The following is a 13,777-nucleotide window of genomic DNA, read 5'->3' on the forward strand; positions in this document are numbered from 1 at the left end:
AAAAAAAAAAAAAAAAAAGTTTGGTGTGCACCAGTTACTAACCGGACCTTTTTGGGGGATAAAAATAAATAAATTCTGGTGCACATCAGTTACTACCAAAAAAAACATTTTTTTTACATTCAATTTTATTTAATGGAGCCCTTATGTAGTTTTAGGGGGGAAAAAAACTGAATTTCTTCTTTTTTTTTTGACTTTGATGTCCCTTTAGGGGTTCCATACCGAGGCAATACGCAGCAGAATAAAATATCGGTTTTGGTGGGGGTTTTTTGCAGTATTTTTAACTGTTTCAAACATTTGCAGAGTCATTAAAAAATTAAAAAAAAAAACTCTATAATACTTGGCAGATTTTCTCAAAACCATCCAAACACAAAACTCTGTTTAGCAGAGGGAACATTCAGTTTACACTGTAGCTTGCAAAGAGGAGTCTGTTTCTTCTCCGACACAAATCCACATCCCTCTTCAGAGACGTCTGGGCTCATTTACTCACCTGCTAAAGCAAACAACCCAGTTCTACTTCTTGCTCTAACCCCATTATTTCAGTTTAGAACATCAATTACACCAGCCTCACACGTGTTTTGAAAGCCTGAAACTTTGAGGCGCCCGCCTGGTGTTAACCAGCACAAACAAAGAGTGACAGGGCTCACCTTTCTGAACAACCCTCTCCAGAATATTCATGTAGTTTTTCTGTGCCACTCCACTGAGCGAGGGGAGCTGGGACTTGGCGATAAGCTCCAGGAGCTGCAGCAGAAAAGAGAAAAAAAAAGAACATAAATTTCATCCCCGTCTGGAGCAGAGACGCTCTGTTCCGCAGCCTGGATGCTCTGCGTGCGTTCGCCTGCATTCTTACAAAGGCATTTGCACTCCTGACAATAACCACTGCCATGGACAAATATGGGAATGCTCCACGTGGTTGTTGTTACTTTGAGATGAGGCTGCGTTCAACAAAGCCCAAAAGTCAAACTGCTGGCTCCGGCTGGACTCATTTCAAGGGGGGAGTAGAAGCTACTGGAAAGGTGTTGGACAGCGGCCCAGACAGTCCGCGTCAGTCCTCCTGATCATCCTGTCATGTGTTAGTCAAATCACCTGACGGAATGTGCATGCGGGTCTGTGCACTCGTCTGGTTGATGCCACTGGGGAGTGGACAAATGACGACTTCCAGGACGGCAAGTCACAGATGCTGTGATGTGGAGAAACTACGTCCCAATAGAGAAGCATTAACCCTTTAACACATTTTTTTTTAATTAGTTAAACACGATCAACGTAATTCCAGCAGATTCTGAAGGAGAAAAGCGGCTCGTACGAGCCGCTTTTCTCCTTCAGAATCTGCTGGAATTACGTTGATTGTGTTAACAGTTAAAAGAAATATCCCCCCCTAAAAAATATGAGGAGGCTTTCATAAAAGCGTCATAGTGATCAATTTTTCCAGGTGTCCATCAAACTTGATCTCATCCTTCTTTTAGACGCTCAGTTTTCCCCTCTTTTATCCAGAGAAACGTGGTTTCACTGATCCCTTTTCCTTGAAATACCCTTCATTCATAAGCCCCGAGATCAGAGACGAGCACGTGTTCCGTCTGCAAGAACACGATCCGTGTAACTGAGACCAAGTTAAATGAACCTGGAAATGGTGTGGCAGTGAAGAGCAGTGACCTAGCACACCGTGTCCAGGCCGGACGCTAGAGTTACACAGGCGGATTGTTCTCTTAGGCTTAGCTACACCACACTGGTTAGTGAAATCCTTCACAAAAAGTTGGTTAAAAATGAGTGAAGTCAGCAGGTAAAGCTCTGCCACACCTCCAGAGTTACAAAAATAACTAAGCATTCCCCATTTCCATTGCAAATCCATCACATTTTGGAGAAAGCTGAATCCTAAAATGTAATTATAGGTACATTAGCTTCTGAAAGTCTTAAATAGGAAAACAAATATTTACATTTAATAAAAAGTTAAATACCCTGAGGAGAGACACAGACAAATGACTTCTGGAACAGATTGTGTAGTAAAGGGAGTGCTTTGGGCTCTTTAAAAACCCACACACAGACTCTGTGGGTCATTATCATCAACACCAAGAGGCCTATCTGTTCAACCATGATAAGTCTCTCAGTGACTCACACACCCTTTCAGCTCCTATCCACCCCGACTATACACATTAACCACAGATAGAAACAGATGGACAATAAGAAAAAAAAAAAGTAGCAGGAGAAGAGGCCAGAACTCACTCTGACAACGTAATTAAATCTTCTGGTGTCCTTGATGGCGCTGCAGAAATCCAAGCGGTTGAAGGCCTCTCCCAGCGTACAATATCCATGGCGCTTAAAGAATTTAATTATCAGGGCATTAGATTGCAATCCTCTGCATAAGTAGAGTTTTCGTTTTGGCAAATGAGATAGGAAAATATGAAACTAATTGAGACGGTTTACCTCTTTGGTGCTTCCCTTGTGAACATAAATCCACTTTTCCCTGTGGAAATCTGGGAGAAGAAGAAAAATATAAACATGATGCAGTTTTAGACTACTTGATTGATCATTAATAATCAACACAGCCCTAAAATTATTCCTAGAGCTCGACTTTTGCATTTTATGGTGACGTTTGTGAGTGTTTGGTATACTTGTAGGACTCACAGGGGGCTTTGGTGTTATTGTTCATCAGGTCTTTTTTCCTCTTCTTTGCAGACATTTCATAACCAAGAGAGAGCAGCAGGTTCTCCTTGTTAAAGCACTCCTCCTCTTTCACTTTACAGAAGCTGGGATGAGGAAAAACAAACAGGTTAGCTGAAAGGTGAAGCTTTGAATAGAAGGAGGATGTCCACATTTAGGCTTTTACACTGAAAACTTGATTTTTAAAAAGTAAGAAGGATGATGTTTTGATATTTTTTTATTATTTTAAAAAGGAAAATAAACATATCAAGATGTTTTTTCAATAGCAAAATAATCTTAGTTTGAGAAAACATGTTTTAGTGACTCGAATTTGTTTTCTTAGAATAAAATTTCATGGCGAGACCATTTTTCTTAACTGATTTCCAGATTTGTTTTTGCTTATTTGAAAAAAATTGTCATATTTTTTTTTTATAATTTTTGACTCATTTCTGGGCTTTTGCTTTGCAGCAGAAAAATAACAGTCATAGTTTGGAAGAGTCAGACTCAAAAGATTTAAGCCCCTCTCTTATTTTGAAGTTATTATTAGCCGAGTTTGGAAAAAGGGAGCCTGGCAACCAGGAACAAAACAAGCGTGTCAGGCCAGTTCATCCATCACCATCTTTGTCTGCTTTTCAAAACATCTCCTCCTGCAGCTAAATGCATTAGAATACGAGGAGCCAATTGAACACGAACCTTTCCATCGAGACTTTATTGTTCTCCTCTAAAGTTGTCTTCTTCCAACCATCTTCGGTTTTGACCCAATTTTGACCCGGCGACCTCCAGTCCTGTCCCAGAAAAGGCATGCCGAATCTTTTTTTAAAAATTAAAATAAACTCTGAAATTAAAATAAAAACTGTGTGAGCGTCAAAAGTGTGCAGCAGCCGCGCAGTTTCCCTCGGTTTGTATCCTGTTGACACTGCGCAGCTCCGCTTTTATCCTCCGAGTCAGAACCCGGAAGCTCGCCGGCCCCGCCCACTTTGGAAACTTTGCTGCAACACGTGGCTTTGTTTATCATCTCCAGGATTGCAAAACCTCTGGGAGGAAGGGGAGAAACGGGATCGGGAATCAGAGGGTTTTAATGTCACGGAGGACTGGAGACAGAAGACAACAAGGAAGTAAATATATATATTAAAAAAAAAAGATTAAATGTGAGGAAAGACTTGAAGGAAGATGAGCTTTGAAAGCTGTTATATAAGAGTCCTGTAGTGGGATTACTCAAGTATGCTTGAGCTCAAAATGAGTCTCAAACATTCCCGCCCTGTTGTTGTGCATGGATGCATGTGTCACAGGTGTTTTAAATGATTAGGCTGATTAGCATTTGCGCAGCTGTCTGACCATCATTACATCAGAAAATAAAGTTTTCATCAATTTTAAAAGCACTCCCAGTGATCTTCTAATTATCATTACGCAGTTAAGACAACATTTTAAAACCCGTGCCATTTTTTCTGCGGACTGTAATAGTTTATTAGAAATTCACCTCTGAGTTGTGATTGTTAGTAACCCTCCACTGATGTCCCATCATCCCTTATTTACACTCTCCTTCTAGCTTACAGCCCCTCACAAGCTAACATTAGCAGTCCAACAAAGGTGGCGAGCAGTATTGAAGTTATCCAGGTGTACAGTTTTGACTGAGGAAAACTAAGACATACGAACTTATTTGTCTGCATCAGAATGGAACAGACCAAGAAGGTTAAGGCCCTCCTATTTCAGTTACAAATTTTATAATCTGCTCCTGATTCACCACAATTTGAGTAAAGAAATACTCAGAAACACAGTTATAACCTTGAATTATTTTATAAATTTCCAACATCATGAGAAAAATACTCCAAGAAAATGTTATAAACACCAAAAATACAATCTATCATTGGAGTGGGTCTTCAAGCACTTCTGTCATGACCTCTGAACCTTGAAAATGGCAGTGAATTCCCCCGTTATTCACTAACAGACTGACTTATAGATTTTAACTTCTTGAAAATGCACTTTGGACTGTAAAACAGTGCTTTTAATCTCTGGAGGTTTACCACTGTATTTAAATTTGTAATTGATCCACCAAAACTGCTTGAAAGGACTTTTATTGAGTTAATTTGATTTTGGCCTGTGCAATGGAAAATTCTGTCATGCAGCTAGACCCTTTGGTTGGACAAAATATTTTCACATTGGAAGAAGCTTTTTTTTATTATTATTTTATATTATGTTACTAGTTTTGCAGCAAACCCTGTCAGAGTAAGATCATTTGTGTATGTATTTGTCAAAGTTGTCATCAACAGTTTATAAAAAAAGATCACACAGGAAGTCCTATTAATGTGTCACATAAAGAACAAGCACAATGCAAGCATTACTTCCTGAAAGTCCTCTTTAGTGCTTATTACTTTTAGTAGGATGTCATTACAGAAGCTGTTGTTGTGTCTGTGAGACAAAGCATGGCAGCTGTAGCATGACATGCACAATGAGTGGACTCTTTTTTCAAAAACTAGCCCCTTTAACTACAGCAAGGTTGTGTTTTGAGTTTTTTAAAAGTGTCATCTGTTGATGAGCTGCTCAGAATGTGACATCTAACAAAAAAAACCTGTGTATGACAGGGATGTGTGAGATCTGACTGATCGTACACTTGTGTCGCTGAATAAGTTGCTTCACCTATTGGTGACAGAGTTGAGGCATGTGGTAGAAAGTGGAACTTTAAGAATAAAAGGCTATTACCGTGTGAACTGCTGAGGTATTGTTGATGGTGTTGTGAGTCCTGAGAGACTATTAAAAGACTATTTAAAGAGCAGGGTGAACCACAGCATGACATGGAAAGTCCCAGCAAGTGCCTGGTCAGTTGACAACTGTGCAATGACCGAACAAACTGATATTTTTAGATCTGTTTAATCAGTGAATGATGAGTATCAGTGAATCAGATAGTTGGCTCTGATCAGAGTCACACGAATCGTTGTTAAGGTAATGTAGTTCATGCTGCTACTCCAAGAAAACCCTTTAATTGATTGTGGTGGAAAAATGTTGAATCCGAAGGAAGAGCAGACACAATTCAAGATTAACACAAGTATTTAATAACAGAACTCAGAAAAATACACGCTGTGCACGGTGGCGCGTAGGGAAGACTCCGTCAGAGTGTTCCAACGAACTGACGGGACCCAAGCGTTTTATAGGGCTGGTCAAGCCACCTTCAAAGCAATGGTCAGGACATGTCACATGGCCTGATCCTCTTGGGTGATCATTATCTCAGAGGCCTCAGCTTTCTTCCTTTGTCTCGGGGTCAATATGTTATTTATGCCTTTACACCCCTTGGTTAAGGAGGATGTCATTTAAGGAACCCTTTGGGAATGTTTACATTCAATCAGCATCCTGCCCTCCTGCTGGAGACAGTGCATTGTAAACCCTTTCATCTTAGCTTGGGAAAAGAAGCAGGGCAGATGCAAGGCACTTGCATTTGTTCCTAAAAGTTGAAAAGGTCATCTGTAGGCTACAGCTTGGGTTAAAACAATTTCTTTCACAGAGGACAATTCAAATCTGTCTTACATCAAACACTGCCTAAGTTGAAATTCTAACAAGCTGCGGACTGTTTTAATTATCTGAGAATGCATTCAGAGGCATGTGTTAATAAGCACACTGGGTTCATTCAAAAGTTACAGAGCTTCATTTAAAGGTTACATATAAGAGTAAAATAGAATTAGAATTTAATCAAAAATATTCTCTTACAGATGACCTTTCATGTCTGTGGCAGAATTAGATTTTTGTCATCCGCTAGATTCATATATATAGACGTTTAAAGCAAAAATATAGAAATAATTGTTCCTTTTCCCTTCAGTTATCTGATTTATTTTTTCATACTAACCCAGTGATTTGATTTTAAGGTATGCCAAAAATTCCTTTCAGATAGTTTTGCAGCAGGGAGATCAATATTTGTGTGAAAATCTCAGGCCTGCAATGCTTTCTACAGAAAAATGCATCCTGCATATTTTCTAGAAATATAAAATATCTTTTGTACCAAGAGAAGTTCTACGTCCTTTTAGTATCATGTTAAAATGAGACGTTGCTTTTACATGCACCCTTTTACTCTGAATGAATACATACAACTGTGTTGCAGAATTGTTAGTTTGTCCTGCATTGATATAAAGCAAAAGTCAACACTTCATAATCATTAAATGTTCTTCTTGGTCTTATTTAGAACTTTTCATTTGCTGAAAGAATGAGTAGAAAACATGCTGAAAACGTATGTGCCTCATCCTCCTCCTGTTTATTTGGCATATTTTACTAAATAACATTGGTATATTTTATACGTTTTATCCCAAATTTGGCTATATCCTGATTAAACTAATTAAACATTCCAAGTTCAGGTCAAGTTTTTGCTTTAAGACCCATTCCAATAAAAAATGTATTTTTTTGTTTTTTACATGTTGTGGCATTTTATATTAATTGGGGAGTTAAATAAAAAGTGTTAGCTTAAAATTGTTGCGAGACAGACAATCAGTGAGCTAAAACTCGCTGCTCTGCTTCATTCTGATGCATCCACATATAGACGTCTTTGTTTTCCTCATCTGAGCTGGCATCCAATTCAAAACTGTGCGTCTGAATAGCTCCAGTATTCCTCGCCATTTTTGTTGCACTGGTAATGTTAGGTTGAGGGTGTGAAGTGCTGTAAACTAGTGGGAGAGCATGTAAGCAGAAGGATGATGAGATATAGGAGAAGGCTTACTCCACAGCAACAGTCCTGCCCACAACTCAGAGATGAATTTCTAATGAACTACCTCCGCTCTGCAGAAACTATGTCATAGAAAACAACTCATGTTTGTTTTAGTTTGGCTAAAATAATCCTAATTAAGAAATCCTTGGGATCATTTGGAATAGTTATAAAAAGTGGCCTAAGAACATTTGAAAGACAATAATGTCACATAATAGACAAAAAAGTGTCTCAGTTTATCCTACAGATTCAGAAAACTTACAATTTTAGCGTGTTTAATTAAGATCAGCATTATATTGGTGTTGTCAAAATTCTTTTTTTTTTGTGTCAGCATGTATGTGTTTGTGTCCATGGCCATCTATTTATTTCTGTCTGGGACATACGGACTTGTTATCAGTCTAGGTTGTGTCCTCCTCCCACAGATTTCTCCATCGCCTCTGCTGATGTAGTGAAGAGAGATGACAGCTGGTCAGTCCTGCTCGAACTTTCTTAATCCACAGACGCACAAACAAACAAACGTGTTCATGCACCCTCTCGAGCACCTCCTCCACCTGTTGCTGCTCCTCCTGCACGAGTTTCATCACTCTCTCAGGTTCTCTGTTGTGAAACAGGGCACTTTGGTTTCTAGTCTTCCTTCAGATCTACCAGCTCTCGCTCTGGCACACAGAGCCCGACGCCTCACGTGGTGTAACGCTTGCTCCCTTGTTTGTTACTCGAAATAACTTCAGATCACCTATAGTTTTTCCAGCCCCTCCCAGCACCTTTCTAACCCTCTCCACCCCTGGACGCCATTGGCTGACAGAAAAAAAAAACATCTGATCGACTGTTCCTTATGAACTCATTCATGTTTCTCCAAATGAGTGTTGGATTTAATGTATGTGTGATAAAAGTCTAGTTGATGTTTTCCATCAATGATGAGTTCTCCCAGAGCTGAAACATGTCTGGACACGTTTATGTCCTGTATGGACACACTAGGAGGGGGATCAAACGGTCATAAAGTGAGACATAAGCAACACGTGTGCTGCTCAAATGTCCCCTCAACTGACTAAGCACTGCTGTGACATACTATAATTAGAGAAACAAGGTCGAAGTTGGATAGAAACTTCTGTTTATTATGTACAAAAAGAAGCATGTAAAAAATACAAAAGCATCAGTAGACCATTTCAGATGAGCTACAGATTGTTCTGCAGTCTTATCACATTCAATTCAGTAAGTTTCCACTGGAGAAACTCTGTTATCTGCTGAGACCAAACAGTTTACACCATTCAACCAGGACACTGACTACTTGACACTTTTTGATTCAAAACTGTCATAAAATTAAAAAAAAGTTTCCAAAGTCAAGCAGGTGTAAACCCAATGTGCAAAAAAATGGATAAAAACATAGAAAATACTTGAAATACACTTTGTTTTACATAAACATTGGCTAATTCCCTAAAAATAAGTAACAAGCCTCTTGTTACAAAATTGTCCTCTGTCAGTTCTGCTTAGCTCGAGTCTCTGAGACACACGTCAAAGTCACAGAGCCGTGGTCAAACAGTTTGTGTGGCAAGCTCCCAGCTGACGTCCAAGAGTCTGTCTTTGAGTCGTAGACCTCAAAGGAGTTCGAGTCTTCCACATCGTCTTGTCCTGTGAGGTAGCGCCCGCCGGTGACGTAGAGTTTGCTGTTGAGAACGACGGCCGAGTGGTGCATCTTCCTCTCCTTCAGGTTGGCACACATGGTAAAGCGGTTAGTCCTGGCGTCGTAGGCGAGCATTCTCCTGGTGTATCCTGCAAGAGTTGAGACGTTAAGGTTAGAGGGGTTAAGCTTTTGCAATGATGCTGTCTTTAACCAAAACTTGTTTTATAATCTTTATAATAATAATTATATTATTAATGATTTATCACCTTGGATAGTCATGTTTTTATAAATGACGTCCACCACTCACCTCCAACAATGTAGATTAATTCATCCACAACAACAGCAGGAGCGGACACATTCTTCACTGTTCTGTTTTCCATCTTCGACCACATGTTCCGGCCGATGTGATACACCTGCAGTGGTGGTCAGGAGTTACAGGTTCAGAAAAAGGAGCAAATTTAAGTCTAACATAACAACTGAAGGCAGCACTACCTGTATCAGTCTGACAGGGTTCTTCAAAGCATCCTCTCCTCCAAACATATAGATCCTCTGGTTTGTAGCAGCAACTGCAGGGTGTAGGACGGCTTCCGGCATGGGCGCCATCCACTCCCACTGATTGAACATGCTGTTGTACCTTTAAAAGAATCTATGCTGTTATATTCTAATAGTTCTTACCAAAAGAGTTGCTGACGGACAAATCCTACCTTTGAACACTGCTTGTTAGTCGTCTGTCTGGTCCGAGACCCCCCAAGACAAAGATGAAGTGCAGGTATGAGATGCTTTGGTGGGCAAAGCGCGGCTCCAGCATAGACTCTGCAGTTCGCCACTGGTTGCTCTTGAGAGACAGCGTGTAGACGGTTTTACTGACGTGGCTGTGCTTTGTGTTTGTGGTCAGGCCTCCGATTACGTACAGGACGCTGTGTAGCGCGACGTAAGACGGTTTGTAAAGACGAACGGGCACTTTGGCGAGCCATTTCCACCTCTGGGTGCTCTCATCGAAGGCTAAAGCCTCCCTCGAGGTCTGCTCGCTGTTCTTCCTCCCTCCGATCACCACCAATGTTTCCTGATAGGCGTATCGCCGGGGGGCGTGCCAGAGAGGCGATAAGTCAACCGTGAAGTTTTGGATGCATTTTAAGTCGACGCAGAACATGAGGCGTCTCACAGATTCTATGAGCTCAGTGCAGAGGGTGGAGGACTGGATCAGAGGGTCATTTGCGATGAACTGGAAGAGGTAGGTTGGGTGGATGTGTCGAAGGCGAACCTTTTTGAAAAGGTCACTGATGGTCCCACGCCTGGACATGGGGTCATGGTGGATCCAAGCAACAAGCGCTTCAAAGACCTGCTCTTCCTCTGCACAAAGGTTGTCATCATCCAGGTACCCCATCAGCTCTGATAGGGAGAGCTCACACAGGTCTTCACACGCTGACACTTCAGAGAAGCTCTTCATGGCCATTTCTTTAGCTTTTTCTCTCAAACTGCTACAATTCATGATCTCAGAAAGTCTTATCATGCTTAAACAGTTGTCTGGACTCAGGTTCTCCTGAAGGAAACTTGAGCAGATCTCAAAAAGACGGACGTACTGCAACATGGACGCCACCTGCATCAGAGGGAGCACAACGTCCATACTGAGACTAACGAGTCCGGTGTAAACATAGTCGATGATGCTGCTCAGAATAGTTGGTGAGATGCCCTTTAGGTCAATCTTGGTCTGCTGTTTCTCCACAAAGTCGTGGCAGAACATGGCTCTGAAGTACGGACTGCTGGACACCAGGACCGCCCGGTGGCAGGGGATTTGAGTGGTACCAGAACACAGCAACACGTCAGTCAGGATGTTGTCCTGTCTCAGTCTGTTGAGCTGCAGAAGCAGACTGGAAGACTGCTCCTTGTCTCTGTAGTGGTGGACCTCAGTCGGAGGTGCCTCCATGCTGAAAGAAAAACAACCATTTAGGCGTCAATCATAGAAATAGTGTTGGATTTTCATGTCCTTTAAAAGTCTCTCTAGAGAACTTGAAACTATTTTTTTCTTCCAAATGAAGATATTTTGGGAAATACTTAACCCTTGTGCTGTGTTTCAATTTTTACAATTGAAAACGGGTCAGCTTTGACCCAAGCACAATATAAGGGTTAAAACTAGCAGCTACTTGGATTTCAATGTTGTTGTTCACCTTTTTAGCACATCCTGTCAGGGACGAATCAGCTTTCACAGATTTGCACATTTTTAGGCCCTTCCTGACACAATCTGGGCTAGGGACCGGCACAGGGACACCCAGACTCGGAACTTCCCGTGGCTACATAGTTAGACAGTAGTGTCAAGGGTCTTTACTAAGGAGTCTCACTGAAGTAAGCCTATCCCACCTCCAGGAAAACGAACCATGGTCTCCCGTGGGACCGTCCTGCATGCAGACAACTGAGCCACCCAGCCACTTAGCTACTTCCTTTCAATAAAATTTCTAGATTTTATACAAAATGAATACGTTTGATTTTCAACTGTTAATTCCTTAAGATCAACTGTCAGATTGCCCTCATTGTACATGTTATACTTCTTTGAACAAAATACATGTGACAACACAATATATATATATTTTTTTGCTAAAACAGCTGCACATTTATTTTTACTCCTTTGCAATCATCATGCATTCATTTTGTTGCATCATGGTTACAGCAGCCTTTAAAAGTTAGTCAAATCTTTTCTGAATCCAGTTCATGCAACATTTTGAGTTTGAAGTCAGCAAAAAGAATCATTTCATTTTAAAAGCATTGTGGCCAAATTATGTTTTAGCATTTTACTGAATGTTTGATAGCTTAAGCAGATGCTTGTTGCATATTGAGAAGCTTCACCACAAACCAGTTCTTACCTTTATCCTTTCCTTTCTTGAGTGTGTATTCCTTGGATTATGCTTTCTTCTGGGCAAATTCTCGGAACAAAACACAATTTCTTGGCGTTTTCCTGTTGGTGATGCTGTGCAACTCTATGTGCCTCCCTCTTTGTAGGGAAGGGGTTGCATGCTGTTTGTTGTCATGGTCTCTTTCCACGAGGCCTGTGTACATTCCTCCCCTAAAAATAGAGCCTCTCTTGGCAGGACCGCTGCAGACTCACATGTGACATATCAGAAAGGTTTCCCAGTATCTGTCTGATTCCAGAGGCTAATATCTCTCTTCACTGTTGTTGTTTTTTGGCTTTTTACTTTTCATCTTCCTTTCATTTCTTCTCACATAGACAGTCTTTGCTTTCATGTTTAGTTTTATTTATCTTTTTCTCTGTCTGGGTCATGCTTTTGGAGTAAAAACAGCAGAGATACTTGACACTAAATTTGTCAGGTGCTGGCTTGTTGCTGGAAGACGGAAAAGCAGGATCATGTTACTGCAGAAGTGACATAAACACAGAGATTTGAGGAGGTCAGCGTTCAAGTGAAGGGAACAATAACAAGTAAAGTATTTCTGGTTGTAGCTACTAGCCAAGAAGTGCATTCAAATGGTGTGAGAAAGATGAGTTTAGAAAAATAAGAACATATCAATTTTGTTTTACAGACGATTCATCCTAATTTCACTGTGTCTACAATTGGTGCTTGCACATCGGCGGTGCAGCTCATTTCCATATCATTTGTTTCATGCTTCCATAGACTCAAACATTCTCATTCGCTGCAGCTTTTGTGGAGAACATCCCACAAGGTGGCAATGTTATTGCCTGCCTGGGCCTTAAAGCTGGAGCAGAATGAAAGCGTGTTTTCTCAAATGTGGGCACAAAGAAACAATAAAACCAAAACATGTATCGCAGTTACCAACGAGGCATGTTTCTCCTTGTGCTCGGGCTTGTTTACTGAGCTCCACAAATAAAAACGGATGATTCAGCCACCATGACTGCTTTGAGTGGAGCTGAATAAGTGTTGCGCAATCATCAGTTTAAACTCTAGGTCGCCACTTTGCTGCTTCAGTTTATGAGGAAGCACGTGAAGCTGGCTGATCAGATGCACAGCTGTTGTGAAGCAAGTACATCCATGTAGGTATAGTTTTTGACACAGAAGTAATAACCAGACAGCTCCATCTAGTGGCTACATTGATCAGAATACTTTCATTTTTCTGAAATTTCATTTTTAGCAAAACTCCAATCACCAGATTGCACAAAAAACAGTATAGTGCAAAATAGCAGTGTGTGAAATTAAATATATAATTCTGTTTTATGAAGTTTGCAGATTTATATAGAAGAGTTGTAGTAAAGAAAGATCTTCTGTGGCGTTCAATTCTTGTCGAAGTCTTAGTCCATCTGTTCGTGTGCTCCTGTATTGGTGTAAGAGCAAATGGAGGGGATGGGTGGAGTTATCCAGCAGCTTTTGAAGCATCCTTCTCTCCATCACTGTCTCTAAGTGGTCCAACTTCACTCCCACCACGTACCTCACCTTGCAGATCAGTTCATTCAGGCTGTTGGAGTCTGAGCCCCTCAGTCTGCTGCACAAAACATCCTTATCATTGGTGAAATCTTTCTGATCTGGAAAATTCTCATTTTTTATTTTTAGTGTTGTGGTCACACAAACAAGTCGCAATATGGCCATAAGCAAGTCCTCAACAATGATTTTTTTTTTTGTATTAATAATGAAAATGATTTGACTAAATCAAGTTTACCTTTTAACTACAAACGTTCTAATTAAATGTGCTATTGTCACCTAATGAAAAATAAGTAATTTCCACTTATAGGTTATAATTTACATTTTGCTCTTTCCAGCAGAACATTTCCTGTCACTTCTGCTTTTACCCTGTTCCTGTGTCTTCAGGTCGGCGGTGGGTTCTCGTGGAGGGCTCCGCCCCCTCTCCTGTGGCTCTCCACGGCGCACAGCTGCCTGCACTTTAGGTTAATT

General features: G+C 40.8%; 2 protein-coding genes across 2 annotated transcripts in view; both read right to left on the reverse strand.

Moving 5' to 3' along the window:
- The window catches only part of fbxo32 (F-box protein 32), a 5,927-nt gene extending 2,175 nt beyond the window's left edge, over positions 1 to 3,752 (reverse strand). Inside the window, exons 1-5 of the mRNA XM_024268061.2 lie at positions 3,325 to 3,752; positions 2,617 to 2,738; positions 2,416 to 2,465; positions 2,215 to 2,307; positions 645 to 738 (exon numbers count right to left, since the gene is read on the reverse strand). Coding sequence (XP_024123829.1) covers positions 645 to 738; positions 2,215 to 2,307; positions 2,416 to 2,465; positions 2,617 to 2,738; positions 3,325 to 3,434 — 469 coding nt within the window. The 5' untranslated portion in view covers positions 3,435 to 3,752. The remainder of the gene's footprint in view (positions 1 to 644; positions 739 to 2,214; positions 2,308 to 2,415; positions 2,466 to 2,616; positions 2,739 to 3,324) is intronic.
- A 4,637-nt stretch (positions 3,753 to 8,389) lies between these two features.
- On the reverse strand, positions 8,390 to 11,939 carry klhl38b (kelch-like family member 38b). Its single transcript, XM_024268150.2, has 5 exons — positions 11,783 to 11,939; positions 9,632 to 10,852; positions 9,420 to 9,561; positions 9,235 to 9,340; positions 8,390 to 9,076 (listed from the first exon to the last, which is right to left on the reverse strand). Exons 2-5 carry the CDS (start codon positions 10,849 to 10,851, stop codon positions 8,784 to 8,786), a joined length of 1,761 nt encoding a protein of 586 aa, XP_024123918.1. The 5' UTR covers position 10,852; positions 11,783 to 11,939; the 3' UTR covers positions 8,390 to 8,783.
- Between the last annotated feature and the right edge of the window lie 1,838 nt (positions 11,940 to 13,777).

Source organism: Oryzias melastigma, linkage group LG16 (assembly GCF_002922805.2).
Source record: "Oryzias melastigma strain HK-1 linkage group LG16, ASM292280v2, whole genome shotgun sequence".
Classification (NCBI taxonomy): Eukaryota; Metazoa; Chordata; class Actinopteri; order Beloniformes; family Adrianichthyidae; genus Oryzias; species Oryzias melastigma.